Below are 20,543 nucleotides of genomic sequence, written 5' to 3'. Positions count from 1 at the left end.
GCAGGGGGGCTCTCTTCTCCTGGTTCTGTCCCTTCCCCCAGCCTCTGAGCTTGCCAGTTGATCTGTTAATGATTCGTGTGTGTGTGTGAGCCTGTGTGTGTGCACATGCGTGCATCTGTCCTGTGCTGGTAAGTCTGTAAAGCTGAGGTTTTCTGATTTTGCCCATGTGCAGAGGGCAGCACGTTATCCAGTAAAATACACAAATCCAAGACCCAGTGGAGCTGGGTTCTGGGCACTGTAACCCCAGTCATGATTTTCCCTTTGTGAACAAGACACTTTAATGATCCATCTGAGGCTGGGGGAACTCAGGCTGCTGGGCTGTGCACAACTGCTGTGGGCACAGAGCTCACCTCTAAACCCTCAGAGGCACTTCTCTCCACCCAGATCCTTTCTGCAGAACCATCCTGAGGTCAGAACCATTGCCCTGGCAGAGAAATGACAAACACCAAGCAGTTGTTGGCTCCAGGCTAGAGGAATGGGATGTGTGATATTCAGCTTCCCCAGCCAGGCTGAGGCACCCACCCATTCCCTCGCAGGCTGACACCCAGGTGCCTCATCACAGCATTACCCAGACGGATGGAGGCTCAGACAGCTCAGCTGGATGGATCAAGATCTAAATCTCTACGTGGGCAAATGCACTGATGCCTTCAGCCCCAGCATGCTCCCATGAGGTGGTCCTAGCACTCACTTAGAGCTTTCGTGTGGATTCAGTGAGATGGTCCACATCGACCTCTCAGAGCAACCCCTCCTGCTCCTTCCCTCCCTTTCCAGCTTGCAGGTATGGTGTGTCCACCCGTACTAGGCACAGCAGGGCTGTACCTGGAACAAGGAGCCCCTCACTGCCCAAGGATACTAGTGGGACATGAATTAAACAGTTACACACACACATAAAGCCTCAGCTGCCACAGGTGTGTCAGGGCTGAAATCCACAGTGCAGAGACTGTCAGTGCCAGAGGGGTCCCAGTGGTGGGCTTCTGGTTGGTGTTCCCGCTAACACAATCATTTGAGAGACTCTGCAGAAACAGCAGACATTCTAGTGGACCATGGCTCCAAGACAGAACGTGAAGCAGGGAAGAGACACAGACGCTGACACAGGTTGAGATGGTGTCACTCTGCCAGGTGCTGCCATGCGATGTGGGGAAAGTGTTGACATGTGAGTGCGGACCTGGTTCTGGAGAGGCCTGTCCGCAGATGTGATGAGGTCAAGGTGTTTCTGAGCCTCACAGGTGAGGATGACTTGCTGTACAACCTTGGCCAAAATATGGAAACTCTCTGGACCTCACTCATGGTAAGATTCATGCTTCCGGCCAGATGATCTGAAAATGCCTTGCAATACTGCAATTCTATGATGCAAATGTGATCCTGTTAATTTCATCCTGATGAAATATTTAAACATCTTGACTTTGCCATCAACTTATTAGCTCTGCCTCCCAACTTTGCAGTTCCTATAAATTTGATGAACAGGCCTCCTGCGTCTTCATCCAGCTTGTTCATAAAAATGTTCCACAGGAAGCGCCAGACAGATGCCTCTAGCAGGTCTCCCAGCTGCAGCCCTGCAGATGGACGGCTCCACACACCCATGCCCATAATGGGCTGTGAGGCCTGGGCGTGGGCACAGAGACAGAGATGCCCCCTCGGCCCTGGCCTGCCTCCCGTATAGTCTTGTCTCAGTCTGCAGGTGCCAGGTCGCCCAGCTGCAGCCCTGCAGACAGACAGTGCCACACACCCATGCTGGTGATGAGCTGTGAGGCCCAGGTGTGGGCACAGTGAGAAAGATGCTCCCTCGGCCCTGGCCTGCCTCTGGTATAGTCTTGTCTCAGCCTGCAGGTGCCACACCACCATCAGCGGTCCCTGCTGACAGCCAGTCTGTGGAGGTTTCCAGAGGCTGTGCCAGCCCTCACTCCAGTCTTGTTTTACTCTTGCAGCCTCACTTCTAACGAGTGACTGCACCACACCACACACCGCCAGCCACCCCAAGGGCCCTTTGGCAAAATGGTGTGCTGGGAAGAGTGGATTCGGAACCTAAAATGTTAGACCTATGATATAATAAATAATTAATCTGGTCTTTACTCTCAGTTCTTGGCAGAGAGCTCCAAAAGGTTCTTGGAATGTCCTAAGCACTAGAAATGACCTTTGGTATTCCTGAGGAAACCTCTCCACCATACCACACCTTAGCTGCACTAATGAGGCCACTCACTGGTTTCTTAGTTTCAAGGAAGGGGCTGGCGTGCCAGGAAACACCAGCCCTGAAGATTACAGGGTTGCAATGTCCAGGCCCACCCACCACCTGACATCCAGGGTGAGGAGAGGGGTTGGAGATTGAATTCAATCTTCCCGCCAATGATCAATAAATTAATCAACCATTTCTGTGTAATAAAACCCCAATAAAATCCTTGAACAATGAGGTTCAGGAGTGCGCTGGTTGGTGAACACATTAGCATACTGGCAGCAAGACAAATACAGGGGGACAGAGGCTCCTGCCCTTGGGACCTTTCCCAGTCTCACCCCATAAGTCTCTTCCATTTGGCTGTTCCTGAGTTGTCACCTCGATCGTAAAACCGTAATCATAAGCATATCACTTTATGTGAGTTCTATGAGTCATTCTAGCAAATTATCAAACTTGAACGAGGGTGGTGAGAGCTCCATAATTTGTACCCAAGTCAGACAGATATGAGGGTAGCCTGGGGACCCACTTGCAGCTGGTGTCTGAGGTAGGGCTGAGCCCTTCCCCTGTGGGCTCTGCAGTATCTCTGGATGGTTGGTGTCAGAATTAGACTTAATTGTAGGACACCCAGTTGGTGTCAGAGAATTGCTCTCAGAACTTGGGTGCAATCAAATTTGCTTCAATTGCATTCAGCAGGCATTTCCAAGGGGTCCTCCCAACTGTGGCAACCTGCCTCGTTTCTCTGAGCCTCCCAGGTTGTTCATCCATTACAGAACCCACCAGCCCCACATGGCTGTTATGAGACTGAACAGCACCGCTCACCTGCAGGGGCCTGCTGAGGGCTGCATGGGGCCCCTTGGTTAGCACGTGGCTGCTGATGTCTGCAGCAGACCCTGCTCCAGACCCCAGGATCCCAGGCCCCTGCCCTCACCAGGCTCACATTCTAGAGGGAGGGACAGAGAGTAACAATATCCAATACCACCAAGTAAGTAAGTTGGGTGGTGTATTCAAAGATGCTGGATGCTCAGGAAGTCACAAAAAGCAAACGAATGCAGCTGAGGGGAGGGTCTGAGACCATCACAAGGCAGGCAGGACACCCACAAGCACATCCTGAGAAGAAGTGAAGAGCCCTGGGGGTGTCTGGGAGAACATTCCAGACTCAGGGCTCAGCTATGCAAAGGCCCTAAGGTAGGAGCATCTAAGAATGTTCCAGAGACAGTGGCAAGGAGGCCAGTGAGGAGAGGGTGTGGGGCGCAGTGCTCAGAGGTTTGTGAGGGTCCAGATCCTGATGTCTCTTCACCCATGGCAGGGCTGTGTCCTTTCACTCCCAGGGACATGGGACCCCAGAGCCTCTGAGCAGAGTGACGCATCCTGGCCTCCGACTGCCCTGAGTTCTGACTTAGCGCTGGCTTCTCTGCTTGCCCAGCCAGGGGCCGCTCTGAGCCATGGAGTGCAGAGACAGCTCTGGGCAGCACCCGGGGAGCCAGGGTGGGAGCAGGTTCCTGCCTGGCGCTGCCTCTGGAGTCAGGGCTATTCCTGTCAGGACCCCACGGAGCCGAGACCCTGCCCCTGTCTTCTCAAACGCATTTTAGAAATGTTTTCCTGGACATCCAAGACTGCCCCGTGATGATTTCCTTGGTGGATTTTTGAAAATCATGTGTTGTTCCAGGTAGGGCATGAGTGAGTGGAGGCCACCTGGAGGAAAAGATGCCTGACCAGGTAAAGCCATGACATCAGGCTGTCCCCACAGCGGAGGCTCCTGGAGAGTGAGGGGACACTCTTCTGTCAATCACTGTGGCGTAGACCAAAGTGCTCCTTTCCTTGCCTCGCTGATGCTACAAGATGATGCACATCTGCACACACTGCCTGGCCCTTTGGTCAGGGTTTGACCATCCCATAGATCTCTGGCTTCTGACAGGTCTCCAAGGCTGTAATTCCGGGGCCCGCCGCCAGGCCCCTGAGCTGCAGGAGGCCCACCTAAGACCCAGTAGCATCCGATGCAGCGGGCTCCAGATTCTACTTTCTAAAGGAACAAGGGTCCAGGGTCTCTAGCCTTCCTCTCATAGCATGCGGGAGTCCTCATCCCCCAGGCTGGCCCCACCCCAGCCTTCGTCTTGGCACTGCAGACCTTGCCCTTCTGAGCGGCTTCTGGAATTTGTCCAGCATGGAATTATTGCCACATTTCTGTGAGTCTTCTGAATGACTGACCACCGAGTTCTACTCTCATTGAACAAAAGTGTCAGAAAAATTTATACAACAAGGTGACTTTTTGCAGGTGTGCTACGGTTTTGATATTTTCAGCTCTACGCCATGCAGGAGCGGAGAGCAAGACTTCGAGACCCAAGCAAGGCTGGACGCCGGCTGGCTTGGCTCATCATCGCTGCCTGTCTGTGGATGTGCACTGCACTGGCCTCTACAAGCTCCACCTTCTTTATTCCCCAAATGACAACAACAACAACAACAACAACAACAGGATCTGCATCGCAGGGGTGACCTGAGGAGGGAATGCTGGGCGCTAATGAAATGCATGGTCTCTGAGCTTGGAACCTGGGCTTTCCCGCTGTGTGCTCTGTGTTCTCAAGCACGTCTCTTCATTTCACCAACCCTCCATTTCTTCCTCTATAAAGTGGAAATAATAATAGTAGCAACCACTTGGGATTTGCTTGTAAGAATCAAATGAAATATGAAGAATCCCTTATATCCACGGATGGCTCACTGTGTCAAATCTCCTCCTCATTTCATCACCAGCACAACCCCACTGTCCAGGTGGAAAAACTGACTTAATGCATTTAAGGTATTTAACGCAATGGCTGGTCTAGAAATAGTTTTGATGACAATGATGGTGATGATGATGACACAGTGATGATGGTGAGGAAGATGGTGGTGGTGATGATGATGATGATGATATAGTGACGATGGCCATGAAGATGATGGTGATGAAGATGAAGATGATGGTGATGAAGATGAAGATGATGGTGATGAAGATGAAGGTGATGAAGATGATGGTGATGAAGATTATGGTGATGAAGATGATGGTGATGAAGATGAAGATGATGGTGATGAAGATGAAGATGATGGCGATGAAGATGATGGTGATGGTGATGAAGATGATGGTGATGAAGATGAAGATGGTGATGAAGATGATGGTGACGAAGATGAAGATGATGGTGATGAAGATGATGGTGATGAAGATGAAGATGATGGTGATGAAGATGGTGATGAAGATGATGGTGATGAAGATGATGATGGTGATGATGATGATGGTGGTGGTGATGATTCTTCACCTTCATCATCTCTGGCAGCTTCTGATCATCCACATCAGTTCTCTCCAGGCCGGGTTCCAGTCCTCTGTTCATCTGGAGGACATCTCATTATTATTATTTTTTATTTTATGGATGGGAAGAACCTGTTCTTTCTTCCAGCAAAGAGGGCTGGGAATTTATCATCAAAATACTGCCAGACTGTAAATCTGGTGTTAGACACAATGTGAAATTCTGCAGGAACCAAAGTTTCTGTGAATCTTTTGCCTTATGGGGCCTCAGATATTCTAACATGTGGTTGTAACAAATGGTCTTCAGATGAGACAAACTTTGAAAGATCTATACTCTCTAGTTTTTTAGCCTCGACACTGTGCAGTGCTGAAACGTGCCTCTGGCAGCTGTAAGGAAGATTGGCACATCAATCAGGGTGGGCTGCAGGCCCCTGGGTGAGATGGGAGCACAGGGGCGTCGGTTCCGCCAGCTCTGCTCTGCTCACGTGGATGGTCAGGATTCACAGCCAATGCCGGCGTCGAGATGGATGCCTCCCCGGGATTGATCACGGCCACCAGCAAAACCCTGGCTGTGGGGCTTGGCGCTGGCCCTGAGGAGGAACCCTGCAGGCAGCTGGGTGAACTCAGCAGGAGCAGCTGTTCCTCTGCTCTTACGCATGATGACACTGCCCAGTGCACAGAGATGCAGAGATGACACTGCCCAGTGCACAGAGATGCAGAGATGACACTGCCCAGTGCACAGAGATGCAGAGATGACACTGCCCAGTGCACAGAGATGCAGAGATGACACTGCCCAGTGCACAGAGGTGGGGCTCTAGGATAGGCAGAGATGCAAAATCCTCCTGGTGGAGTGATCGTGAGTTCCCAGCTGGGGTCTGGGCTGCCTGGAATCTCCAGGGACCTGTGCCTCAGCCACAGACTCCCTGTTGGCCTGGCCAGCTTGGTCAGCTCCTGACTGCCTAGCACCCCTGCTTATGCCCTGCTCGCTTCACCCCTTCCGGGAATCACAAATCAATTCCTGGCTCTGCCTAAGGCCAGACAGGCCCCACTGTGGCTGGACAGCTCGCTCGCAGTCTTCAGTGTGACCACACTCATCTGTCCCGTGTGCACTTGCTGTCCTTGTGGCTATGGCACATGGGCCATGCTGGGGAGAGGGGGCAGAATGAGGAGTGATCAAGCCATGGGAGCTATGGCCTCCTGGACCCTCCACCGCGCTTAGACGCAGGCTCACCAAGGCCTGGGAAGGGCTGAAGTCTCTGCCAGCTGAGGTTTATGAGCCACTCAGAAGGTGAAACACCTGCTGAAAAGGGTTTGCTGGTGGCCTCGTTCTGGCTGGGGGCAGAATCCCCGTGAGCAGCAAGCTCCAGCTCTCGGCTGCGGGAGGCCGGGCAGCTCTGTGCTGCAAGGCGGCAGCTCTGGCCTGAGCTCCTGCTTTGCGACAGACTCTGCTGGGGACCGTGTTCATCTGGCTTCAGTGCTGGCTGCCAGGCTTCCCCAGCAATTAATTAGTAGGCCCTTGAGCACCTCCCCAGGATGTGTTTCTGGACCTGTAACTTGTGCAGTTTCCTCATGTGGGAACTCACGCTGGTGGGTCCAGAGAGGCAGCACCTAACTCCACCCAGGGCAGCGCAGACACCAGGCCACGTCCTGTCCTTTGGCAGGTAGTTTTCTGGTAACATTTGCAAAATTACCAGAGCTCTCAACCTGAGATCTTTGTCTCAGAGCTCTCAAAACTCTGGACAGGGCCAGTCAAGAGCTAAGGGAGACAGTCAGGGCACCTTGACTTGAGAATTTGGGGCATAGCTGACGGAGGCTGATTAATCACTGAAAAAGCAAACCCACAACAAAAATCTATTTTCTTGTCTCTACTTGCTGCTTCCAGGTGTTGATTTTAGGTAATATTGAAGGAGACACATCAGCCCAGTCACAGGCACCTCAGGACACAGGATTCTAAGGAATTCCAAGATTTAAAACAAAAACAAATGGCAGGAAACTAAATACCACAAAGGCAGAGGGGAAGTGTTTTTATCTCCCCAGAGCCTAAGCACACCGAATTGTTAGAGTAACAGAACAAAAGGCCCACAGACAACATCTTCACACACTGATGGGTGAAGAACCTCCCCCTACAGGAACACCAGTGAGCGTGGGCAACTCCAGGCCAGGCCCTGACAGAGACAGAGACTGAGGCACGTCCCAGGCCCCGAGCACCAGCCAGCCCGCGACCCTGTCATGAGCAGCATTCCCAGGCTAGGAGGCAGCCCCCCGGCCTCTGCGGCTAAGAGGCTGATGGGAAGCAGAGGCAGACGTGAGCAGAAGCCTTCTGGGGTCCAAATCTCGGAGGAGCCCAGGTGGCCCAGGAAGTTCGAAAGGGCAGGGCCTGGGAGTATCTCATGCCAGATAAAACTGGGCCCTAAACACAGACTGGTGAGCTCAGTACAGCAGCTGCCTCAACACACAGAGATGCCAGGGAATGGAGGGGCAGGTCCAGATAGAGTGCAACGCAGAGTGAAGGGACAGGTCCCTAAAACACAGCCCCTGTCACAATCACAGACTCTAGGAGGGAGTCCCAGAACCACAGACCCGGAGACAGGTCCCCCAAAGACACAGCCCGTGTCACAACAGCAGGCTGTAAGATGGAGTCCCAGAGCCACAGACCTGGGACGCTGCCTGGGGCCACTGCTTTTATCACGGTCTTATCTAAACAGGGATGACAGAGAACCACCACGGTCCCACCCCACATACCACTACCCAGACCACTACCAGGAGGGACTGATGCTCAGAGAAACGTCCCCAGGTGGCAGAGGAACCACAGGGAGGCACACCCAGATATTGAACGACAATTCAGCTGACTATTCCAAAAGGAGCTAAATAGTAAAAGAAAAGATAGGTGTTATAAAATATCAGCATATGTCTTATTTTAAAATGAGTAAAAAAGAATATTGGCCAAAGTAAAGACTTGAAAAACAGTCTGAGAAAATCTGGGAAATAATTAGAAACGAAAGGGAAAAAGTGGAAATGAAGAATAAACTAGAGCCAACCCAAGAGTGAATAAATGTCAGAAATGATGTCATAGAAGGAATAGAAGGTGGGAAGCGAAGAGGAAATCCAGAAAGAGTGTAATGACAAAGCATCGACAGCGCGCAAAGGAGGCGACCCGGGAGGAAGCCGAGGGAGAACCAAACAGTTCACAGGTGACTCCAAGCCACGAAACAAAACAGACATGAAAGCAATTCAAGAAAATGCCCTTACGGAAGAAAGGCCTCCACCTGCATTTTTATAAGATACACCTCATATCTGGGAAAATGAACCAACAATCACCAAGGATTAGCTCTATCATTGTCTTCTAAAGGATAAAGATAGTAACTAAAATCGACTAAAACATCAGCTGTGTTTACATCCAATTCACAGTAAATTGGTCATCTTTCGAGGATACTGGGGGACTGATGCAGTATTTTGGAAATTGATATTTAAAGGAAAGAATCAAGTGTTTATCGTGTGTTTTCAGTTTAAACGATACCTTGAGGGAGCCAATAGTTTACGAGGTTGGGTTCCTCTTTATAAAAGTAGGCAAACTAGTAAATGTGAATAAAATGGCAGAATTAAGAGATTAGCACTTAGCATTCTCTAAGGAAGTCGTAGATCAAGGTAAATCATGTGCTTGCATCACGAAAAGACAGACGAGCCGACATCACCTGCTTCCTGATGGAAGGAACTCAAAGCCACCATTAGTCCTGCCAGAGCACTAATCAAACCTGACTCTGATAAAGCTCAGATATGACTGCAGATTCACCAAAAATACAGGGGACAGAAGAACAGGCCCCTAAACCACGCCCCAGGCATGATCTGTGTCCAAACCATGCTCCAGGAATGCGATGTTCTATGTCCAAATGATGGGAAATGCCAACACTTGTAAAAAATCTCTTGCTTCTTCAAAAACAAATGAAGAAAATAAAAATGAAGCGTAGAAGGGGAAACACCAGCAGATTAAAAGAGGCTTAGGAGAGAGAAGCAGAGGGCAATACCCAAAACTGACTTAGTCCTGATATGAAAGCAAACCTCTAAGAGAAAAAAAAAAAATCAAGGAAATTTAAACCATGGCAGGGAGCCCATTTGATGATGTTAAGGAATTATTTCTGTTTTTTAAGATGTGACTATGTTACCACGCTTATATTTTTAAATTCCTTATATTGTAGTATTATATTCTAGAATATTTACAAATAAGATTTATATGATGTTGGGGGTTTGTTTCAAACTAATCTAGAGGGGCATGGACTAAAGCAGAAAAACTCTGGCCTTGAGGTGATGTTGGGAAATGAATGCATGGAGGTGAACTGTGTTATTTCAGCTTTGATGTTGAACTTTTCCATAATAAAAAATTAAAAGTAGGTAAAATAACTATTAACACTTAATTGAGTATATTAGTTTTTTCATATATTTGTAGAGCCTTTTCAACCCAGTGTCAGGCAGCTAAGCACACACTGGACCATCTTACGCCACCTGTGTCTCCTATCACAATAGAACTGTTTGGCTTTGATGGAAATCACTCCGTCTCCTGGGATCTTTTGAACTGACCTAACCTGTTGTATTAGTCCATTCTCACACTGCTGTAAAGAACTACCTGAGATTGGGTAATTCACCAAGAAAGGAGGTGTAATTGACTCACAGTTCCGCATGGTTCGGGAGGCCTAAGGAAACTTTCAGTCTTGGCGAAAGTTGAAGAGGAAGCAAGGCCTGTCTTCCATGGTGGCAGGAGAGAGATTGGGGACAGGGGGGACTTCCACGAACTTTTAAACCACCAAATCTTGTGAGAACTCACGCACTATTATGAGACCGCCACGCAGGAAACTGCCCCCATGATCCAATCACCTCCCACAAGTCCCCTCCCCTGACACATGCCGCTGTCAGGGTGCTGAAAAAGACATACCCGAGGCTGGGTGATTTATAAAGAAAAAGAAGTTGATGGACTCACAGTTCCATGTGTCTGGGGAGGCCTCACAATCACGGTGGAAGGCGAAAGACGCATGTTGCACGGCGGCAGGCAAGGAGAGGGTGTGCATGGGAACTCTCCTTTATAAAACCATCAGATCTCATGAGACTTAGTCACTATCATGAGAACAGCCAGGGAAAGAGCAGCCCTGGTGATTCAGTTACCTCTCACTGGGTCCCTCTCATGACACGTGGGAATTATGGGAGCTATAATTCAAGATGAGACTTGGGTGGGGACACAGCCAAACCATACCACATAGGGATTATAATTCCAGATGAGGGTTGGGTGGACAGCCAGAGGCAAACCACATCACCTGTGTCCCCCTCACGTGACCATTCCTCTTTGGCTTCTCCCACCCTGGCTGTCCCCTCAGGGCCCACACCCCCGTGTCCCTCTGCCTGTCATCCTGTGATCTGCTCTGACCCTCTCTTCCTCCTCGTTCAAGTTGAGCGTTTCTTACCACAGAAGTGGTGATCACCCTGAAGAGTCAACCTGTCATTTCTCATAACACAGAACAAATATGTTCTCTTATGGGAGAGGAAACTACCTGAGATTGTGATAAATTTATACCTCCAAGTGGTGATAGAGTAAGCCAAATATTTGATAACCAGCCTTGTGAAGAAAGTACTGAGTTTTGGGGAAAACTGACTCCCCCACTCACTCAGTGATCTCTGCATCCCTGCAGGGATGGGCATCAACCCCCCGGCAAACCCTAATTACACCATAAATATGGGGTAACTGAATTATATGAAAAGAGTACTGAAAACACGCCCACCTTCTGGAGAGGAAGCAAATCAGTGGGGGCATTCCCGTGAGCACCCGTGCAAGCTACACTGTGCATTTCACAAGCCCTCGGCCACAGCCGCACAAAACAATCTGATGACTTAAGAAAATATATTTCCACTTCAAAACACCGCAGCAATTCCAGAAATCACAGGTGTGATTCGAGGCGCGGTGTCCAGGTTTCCGATGCTCAGGCGCTCATTCTTGGGGGGAGGTGGGAGACAACTGCAGTGATACCACTCAGCAGAGACTACCACCCTGCATACGTGAAGTCAGAGGGACAGGAGAGAGGGGACTGTGCATGGGATGCTCCCCAGAGCCCATTTGAAAGAGAGAGTTATAAAGTCAGAAGACCAAAGATCAAAGCAGGTCTGAACTAAGAAAAGACCCATTCATCAGAAGCTAGCAGCACCTCTAGGCCCTGAGCAGCAAGGGGCCGAGCGGTCATGAATCTATTTTCCAGTCCCAGGGAAGATGCATGGTCATCGTGAACGCATCCCTCTAAATAGTAAATAACAAGCTATTTGAAATGACACTCACCACATAGATTCGAATATTTCAGTAATTTGAATGCTTGTCATTGTGACATATTTCTCCTCCGAGAGAATTTCAGGAAAAGTTTCATGTGGCCCTGAATCACTTTCACAATTGATTTAATTCCATCTGTGCATGAATGCCCAAAATGTGTATCGATTGTGCCAGGGTTCACAAGAAATGTGGGGAGTAGAGACTGGTGTCCAAAACAATCATCATCGCAGCTTATTTGCTTGTTTCTTAAACATCATAACCAGGCTGCTGATGAGTCACACATTGCAGGAGAATTTTAAGTGCTCTTTGATGAGGCAAAATGACACTATCCACACAAAAAGGGCAGGTCCAAATGGACAGATTTCAGCAGGCCCCCTGGAGGCATGTTCTCTAACTATCCGGGTCAGATTCTGCGACACAGAAATACATAAAAGCAGCTAGGAGCTTGAGGAGTACATGGACCTATTGACAATAACCTTCCCAAAGAGGGATCAAAATGCCGCGCTGATGCTGATGGTTCACCCGGCCTGGGGCGATTTGCTCTGAGCAGGGGGCGTGCAGCTTGGTGCTCGGGAAGAGCTTTGGGAAAACCTGCCCTATGGTGAAGCTTCCAAACAGAGGGCACGGCTTTGTAAACCGGCTCATGAATGAATGCCCAGGACGGGATGGGCGTGCTCAGTCCTCGGGCTGGCTGCAGAATGAACGCCGAAGCATTTTCCTCCCAGATCTCAGCGGGGGCCCCAGCCTCCCCGAGAGTCTCCCTCTCCCACGGAATCTTCAAGGCTAGAACCAACATGGAAATGAACAGCTGCCAAAACGGAGGCAGCTCCATGCAAAACATCCGTGCATGTTTCAAAGTTGGTTTTCAATGACGGAAGTCATTCAGATGATTAAAACTAAACTTAGCGTTTCGATGTTGTTGAAATGCCAACTGTTGGGAACTGAGACCAGCCCCACGGGATGGGGAGTGCAGCCGGGTGATGAGGCAGACAGCCCAGCTGCTTCGGATTCCGCTGCACTTTTCCTCCCACACAAGTTCAAAATTCACCAAATCATGGCCACATTCCATGTTTCCTGTGCCTCAGGAAGCTCATCTTGTGTTTTAAATTAAGCACACATATCCAAAGATCAGCAGAGACCAGCTTAGCTGAGGTCCACGTGTGACGGTGAAATCAGAGAGGCTGCACCGGGCCCTTTCCTGGAGCCCTCGGCCCCCGTTAGAGGTGCTCCTTGTCCATCCCCTGTGGCCTACACAGCATCCTTTGGCCCCCAAAAGTGACTTTCTAAGGAGGAGATTTGGGGTATCAAGAAGACAGCTCTGAGATACCTGCTTCGGCAGGTGCCCAGGACACTGCTAAGACAGAACCTGAGACCTCTTACCACCTGTCCAGCGTTTGAATTAGCTCTTTGCTCATAGTCAATGTGGTCAAAATGATGCCTTTTCTTTCTATATCACCTGAGTACCCAGTAGGGAAAGACCCGCTGGGGAAGAGCACGGCCACCTACCGGTTCCTCTTGGTTTTCACATCTTGGTCTTCCCTGCCGTCTTCAGAACTGGACCCATCGCTGTTGTCAGCTGAAAGAAAATCAGATGAACACGGTTAAAGTTGTCAGCGCTCAGGGCTTTGGCAAAACCACCAGGTGACACTCACTTTCAAGCAGACTTATCTAGAAATTAAGACAACAGGCTTCTGTTAAAGATTGAGGTGAAGGCCGGGCGCGGTGGCTCAAGCCTGTAATCCCAGCACTTTGAGAGGCCGAGGCGGGCGGATCATGAGGTCAGGAGATCGAGACCATCCTGGCTAACACGGTGAAACCCCGTCTCTACTAAAAATACAAAAAATTAGCCGGGCGTGTTGGCGGGCGCCTGTAGTCCCAGCTACTCGGGAGGCTGAGGCAGGAGAATGGCGTGAACCCGGGAGGCGGAGCTTGCAGTGAGCCGAGATCGCGCCACTGCACTCCAGCCTGGGGGACAGAGAAAGACTCCGTCTCAAAAAAAAAAAAAAAAAAAAAAAAAAAAAAAAGATTGAGGTGAAATCCCACAACGAGTTTCCTCTTGGCACACATGCGTTTACATTTCAGCGGAACAGAAATCTGACTGTGCTGTTCTGCAGAGAGGTCCTCTTTAGATACTGTCTGTTTAGCAGGTGCTGGGCCTTCCAGAGGGGCTGGAGGCTGCAGAATTACAGGTGGGCTCTGCTCAGCCTCAGGACGACAGCCCGGGATGAGCAAATCTATGTCATGTTCTTGAGAGGGAACCATGAGACTGCATCTCTGCAGCCACTGCCCCAGGGAAGGGTGGCCCCCAGCAGCACCTCCAACAGGCCCACACTCAGCTCCTCTCCATCCACTGCAACAGATAACGAGATTCCCCCTACCCCACATGCTGCCGTGCCTCACTATGGACACCCATCTACTTCCAAAAGCCAAACTGATTTTGAAGACATGGTCCCTTATTTCCATTCTGAGGTGGTCAGCCCCGAAAATGTTTGATGAGCTTTTGGAATGAAAAAGTAAAAGGGTGCTTTGGTGTTTCCTATGGTTCTCCAGGAGGGAAGAGGAAAGATGAGCGTGCAGATGGTCTGGAGTGTCATTGCTTCTGCCCTGACAGGTGGAGTGACTTCCACATGCACCGAGCATCACAACAGCCTCCCACCTGCTTCTCATTCTGTGTCTACCTCTGGCTCATTCCGCCCCGCCCAGCTTGGGTGGCCAACTGAGCTGGGCTGGGCGAGGCTGAACTAGTCTGGGCTGGGCTGGGCTGGGCAGAGCGTCCCTCCATCTTCCCATCCAGCCTTGGGCCACCTTCCCAGTGACTGCTGAGCCTGCACCTCCTTCCTGGGAGGGTCTGTAATGAAAACAGTGCTCAGCTTAGGATGAGCGCAGAGTTGATGAGAAAAGACATCAGTTTCAACAACTGCAGGGGCCTCCGCACATTTTCTTTCTATAAAACCCGACAATTCTCCCTACATCTGTTTTTAGCATCCCAATAATGGCTCTGTTACCAGCTCACAGTTCAAATCTATTTACAGGCTTGTTTTCATTGTGCAGCGTGGGGCCTTTGGTAAGAGGAGAGGGTCAGGCTTTGGAAGCCCCGGCTCGCCACAGTCATGCTGCATCATCCTTGTGGGGCCTCCGCCACCTGAGCCGCCCAGGCAGCTCATGGCCGCCCCTGCCCATACGAGCCAGGGGACAACAGAGGCTGCCTTAGCAGGACCGGGGTGCGGCGTGTCTGCCCTGCACCTTCCAGCAAGGCTGCAGTATCTGTCATGCACACCCTGTGTGGCTGCTGCACCCTTCTGAAAGGATGCAGGCCTAGGAGGAAGGAATTCCCGTGGGCAGTGCAGAGTGGGGGATGAGCAGAACTTGGCCCAGGGAAGGCGGAGGAGCCACAGCCCAGGTGGAGCTTCCTGGCTTTTCAGCAGCCCCTGGCCCTGACCCTGGCAGTGCTGACTCCGGAGCTGGATTGCTGTGCCCTGGGGGCCGCCCTGCACCCTGCAGGTGTCTCTCAGCCTCCTTGATCCCTGCCCCCTCCCCACCGTGATAATGAAAATGCCTCCAGAAGTTCCCAGATGTCCACAGGGGTAAATTTGCCCTCCCCAGTTGAGAGCCACTGGTCTAGAGCCAAGACCATTGATGACAACCGAGGGGCCATGGAAGGGAAGCGAGGACACTGGGGGGTGTCCACTTCCTCCTCTCTGGCTGCCTTCTGCACGTGCTCCACAGCCCAACACAGCCCTCTAGGCTGGGACCCCAAAGGACACACTTTATGCCCCCCTGCTTCCCAAGCTTCACTCGTGCCAAGCCCAGCACCTCCAGGCATTTCTGGTTTTTTTTTGAGACAGAGTCTCACTCTGCCCAGCTTCAGGACGAGGGCCTGGGGTAAGCACTTCTACGTCATGTTCTTGAGCGGAAACCACGAGACTGGGGCCACCTCTGTGGCTGCTGCCCCAGGGAGGGGTGGCCCCAGCAGCGCCTCGCCCAGGCCCACACTCAGAGGTTCTCCATGTTCAGCCTGTCACCCAGGCTGGAGTGCAGTGGGGCGATCTCGGCTCACTGCAACCTCTGCTTCCCGGGCTTAAGCAATTCTCTTGCCTCAGCCTCCCAAGCAGCTGGAATCACAGGCACCCGCCACCACACCAGGCTAATTTTCGTGTTTTTAGTAGAGACAGGGTTTTACCATGTTGGCCAGGTTGGTCTTGAACTCCTGACCCCAAGTGATTCGCCCCCCTCAGCCTTCCATAATGCTGCGATTACAGGCGTGAGCCACCATGCCGGGCCACCTCCAGGCATTTCTACTTCCTGGCTGTGGGAACCCGCTCTTCCCATTCAAACTGAGGGCACTGGCCAGGCACAGTGGCTCACGTCAGTAATCCCAGCACTTTGGGAGGCCGAGGTGGGTGGATCATGAGGTCAGGAGTTTGAGACCAGCCTGGCCAACATGGTGAAACCTCGTTTCTACTAAAAATACAAAAATTAGCCGGGTGTGGTGGCAGGTGCCTGTAATCCCAGCTACTCAGGAGGCTGAGGCAGGAGAATCACTTGAAAACACAAGGCAGAGGCTGCAGTGAGCCGAGATTGTGCCACTGCACCCCAGCCTGGGTCAAAGATCAAAACTCAATCTCAAAAAAAAAAAAAACTGAGCACACCCTGGACACCCTGCTCCCTGCCTCAGCCTCTGCACCCCAACACCCTCCAAGGAAGTGCAGGACTCCTCGGCTGTGCCCCTGAGTCCTCTCCCGCTGGGGCGCTGGGTCCTGAGATCTCACTGTGCCCTCCTAGTTTTCCCTCCCTGGTGCCCTGGCTTCTCCCTGGTCCCTCCTGATCGTTCCTACCTGGGTCACTGGGCCTTCTGGCCATCTCATCCGGAGGCACCGGGGCCTCACAGAGGCTCTCTCAGCTTCCCCCGGGCCCCCCACCTGACTGCCTTTCTGCACCTCGTGGTGTTTGAAATCTTTTCCAAGGTGTGCCTCCTGCCTGCTGTGTCCAGGGGAGGGAATATTCCAGCTCTGCCTGGAAGAAGGCATGGGAGTGGCACCCCTCCTCCACCCACACCAGAACGTACCCAGGGGGCCCACGGGGGAAACATCCACATTTCTTAAAACTTAAAAAATGAGGTCATACAATTACACACATATTATTTAAAGTACCTGTGTATAATATAGGCAATTTTTTAGGGTTTTAAACATTGGTTTGTTTTGAATAGTTTCAACACGGGCAAAGCTTTCCTAATTACGACACAGACTCATAAATAAAAATATGTATAAATTTAACAGACTTAAAGAATACAAAACCAGAGGGGTTGCCGTGTACAACAGCGGCGTAGCAAGCTCTCTGGTTGGGTCTCCACCAAGACTGCCGTCAAGCTGTAGGGGGATTAGAAGCAAGTATTTCAGCTCTCTGGAAGCAGATCAGACACTTATAAAAGCTAGGGCTGGTGTAACACTAGTGCTAGAGGCTGAGTGCAATGGCTTACGTCTATAATCCTAGCACTTTGGGAGGTGAAGGTGGGCGGATCACCTGAGGTCAGGAGTTCGAGACCAGCCTGGCCAACATGGTGAAACCCCGTCTCTACTAAAAATACAAAAATTAGCCGGGTGTGGTGACACATGCCTGTAATCTCAGCTACTCAGGAGGCTGAGGCAGGAGAATTTTTTGAACCCAGGAGAGTTCAATTTTTTGAACTCTGTAGTGAGCCAAGATGGCACCACTGCATTCCAGCCTGTGTGACAGAGCAAAACTGTCTCAAATAATAATACTAAAAAAAAAGAATATCACTAGAGAGGCTGCCGTTCTCAGCTGACTGCAAAGACAAGGGAACAGAAGCTTCAGTCACCACACATGATGAGGAATACAGGCTTCATGGGCATCACCTTGGAAAAGACACACATGGATGGCTCCTGCCTGCACACGCCCACATCAGCGATCTCTGGGAAGCGGGAGAATCTGATTTCCATCAAAGTTGCCCCATTACAATGCCTAGTATATCTACTTTTCAACAAAAAACTCAAAAGCATGCAAAGCTAGGAAAGTAGGGCCAATTCATCTGATAAAAAAATTTGACAGAAATCATCCCTGAGGACGTCTATGTGTAAAAATTAACCCAAATGGAGTTAACCTTACAAGTTACAACTATAAAGGTTGTTGAAGAAAACATAAGGGGAAAATCTTTGTGACATTGCTTCATCATTGCAGAGTTTCTGCTATGGGTGAGGAAAGAGTTACAGGAATAGGTAGTGTTGACAGGTATACAACACTGTGAACATACTTTAACGCCACTGAATTGTACACTAACAAATGGTTAAATGGTCAACTTTGTGTTATATATATTTTACCACAATGAGAAAAAAAAATCAAGGACAACTTGTTCTATGGCAAAAAAATCGAAAGGCCAGTAAAATATTGTAATAATATTGTAGCCAGACACTGATAGCCTTGATTTTCAAGTCTAAATAACTCAGTAAGAAAGATAAGCAACACAAACACAAAACACACGGCCAACAAACCTGTGAAAAACTGTTCGATTTCACTCAAAATTAAAGCAATGCCAACTGAAGAAAAGAATGGCTTTAAGAATTAAGTCTGATGCTCTACAGTGCTAAGGAGATCATGCAGAATCTACTAGTACAAGTGTGAACCGATCAATCTCTTTGGGAGAAGATTTGGCAATACCTGCCCAAAATCTAAAATGCATGTACCTTTTGAGACAACAATTCTAATAATGGGAAATTACACAATCGATATGTTTGCAGAAACACTCCTAAGGTAAAAACCTAGGTACAAAAATGTTATTTCCAGCACTGTGTGTGTGAGCACAAAGCAGATGACCCAGATGTCCATCCAAGAGGAGGCTCTGAGGAAGTCATCATGCATCCAGACAGGGCAAGGGTGGGGGGACAGGAGATGGATAGGAGAGAAAAGCAGGGGATTGGAGGGAGAGGGAACTGGGTACAGGAAACAGGGAGGCTCTGAGTCTGAAAGATAGCCAAGACGCGTTACAGGTGCGGTGCAGACAGCGTGCAGCAGCGTGTCAATCTCTAACATGTTTTATTAATGCACACACACCAATATCTGTGTATTTTTTAAATGTATTTTTGCCAGCAAGGCTATGCATATGTACGTGTGTGTCTGTGTGTGTGTGTGTGTGTATGTGTCTGTGTGTATGTGTACGTGTGTGTTTCTGTATGTATATGTGTGTGTGCTTGTGTCTGTGTATATGTGTGTGTATGTGTATGTGTTTGTGTGTGTCTCTGTGTATGCGTCTGTGTGTGTATATATGCATTTGTGTGTGTGTCTGAGTGTGTTTGTAAGTCACTGAGTTCAGGGAATGTGGCTGGCTGCAGAAGGTAGTAAAAGTCCTGAGTCTCTGAGCCAGATGTCTTCCTTTCTGTGAGTGGTGGGGAATATACCTAATTTTGTCAGTCTTCTTAGAGAGGGTAGGCACAACCTTTGGTAAAACTTACTATGGAATCACAGGAGCTGAATGTTGGTGTGTAAGGCAGATTCGCATTCAGATGGGATCCTTGGCACACCTAAACTTCCCACTCATCACCTTTCTCTCATACGCAGAATGTACCCTACGAATACAGAGAGGTCTAGTTTTGGTATCTGTGGGTGCCTGGCTGGACCTGCTGGTGGACCCAGCCCCTGCACAGCCAGGCCTCTCACCTCCAGTGCAGGTGACACCTCCATCCCTGCTCCTGGCAGGAGCTCAGCTCCACAGGACCCTGCCGCCGAGTGGCCCTGAGCTGCGTGCTCTGCCCTCTCTGATGGGGTCTCCCGCTCTGCATCCTGTCCAATGTCCTACCTTGCTTGCTCGGATCCTGAGTCCTGAGGAGGATGGGGCTTGGTAGGTTAGAAGGTGGTGTCATCCTCCCTCCCCAGAACAGTTGCACTCAACCCTGCGAGTTGGATGCGAACCCCAGGTCATGCCTTAACCTCAGGTCCACCCCCATCTAGGCAGCACTCAGGCTCAGCATCTTCGTGGAAAAGTCAGTGTTCTCCCAGGACTGTGGCTTTCCTGGGCGCAAAGAGGGACACAGTGGGGGTTCCTCCTGCATGGGCCAGGACCCCAGAGAGCACCTTGCAGGAACTTGGCCAGAACTCATCTACAGGCAGGCAGCTGTGCAAGGGGTGCCCAGGAGGCAAACAAGGGCGGGCACTGGGACGAGATGCAGAGCAGGAGCCCTTGGCAGAGAGGGCAAGGCACACAACTCAGGGCAGCTGGGTCCTGTGGGGCTGAGCTCCTGCCAGGAGAGGTGGTGGGGGTGCCACCTGCACTGGGGGGCAAGAGGCCTGGCTGTGCAGGGGCCGGGTTTGATCCACCCCACCCCACCAGCAGGTCCAGCCAGGTGCCCACAGATGCCGAAACTGGGCTTCTCTGCATTCCTAGACTGCATCCTGTGTATGAGAGAAACGTGATGGGTGTGAAGTTTAGGGATAGAAAGAGCCGTAGCAGAGCTGCAACTACCCCGAACAGGAGATGGACCTGACACGGTCACTTTGCTTTGCTAGGCCTGGGCTCCCAGCTGAAACTCAGGGAGGAAGTTCTGGATTTGGTCAATAATCATAATGGGGAACCTCCCCGTGGCCACTTGGAAATGCCACACCACGGGTGCTGTGATCTCTGCAGGGCTTCCCCGAGCCTTCCACTCCTGGAGGCTCACTGGCCCCAGACACCCACCCTCCACCCCTCTCAGCTCAAACTCAAGCGCAGCTTCTTCCTCCTGCCTTAGAGCTCGATACACACCCTTCACCTCCCCTCCCTGGCTCCTGGGGTCCAGTGTGAGTGACCGTGCCTCAGGGAGAAG

General features: G+C 50.6%; 1 protein-coding gene across 1 annotated transcript in view; it reads right to left on the bottom strand.

Moving 5' to 3' along the window:
- Window positions 1-20,543, bottom strand: part of TCERG1L (transcription elongation regulator 1 like) — a 211,501-nt gene that overhangs the window by 25,055 nt on the left and 165,903 nt on the right. The window contains exon 8 of the mRNA XM_030805273.1: window positions 13,240-13,309. Within this exon, the coding sequence (XP_030661133.1) occupies window positions 13,240-13,309 (70 nt within the window). The remainder of the gene's footprint in view (window positions 1-13,239; window positions 13,310-20,543) is intronic.

Source organism: Nomascus leucogenys, chromosome 3 (genome assembly GCF_006542625.1).
Source record: "Nomascus leucogenys isolate Asia chromosome 3, Asia_NLE_v1, whole genome shotgun sequence".
NCBI lineage: Eukaryota > Metazoa > Chordata > Mammalia > Primates > Hylobatidae > Nomascus > Nomascus leucogenys.
The sequence above is the reverse complement of the archived record's forward strand: the minus strand, read 5'-3'. Positions and strand labels throughout refer to the sequence as shown.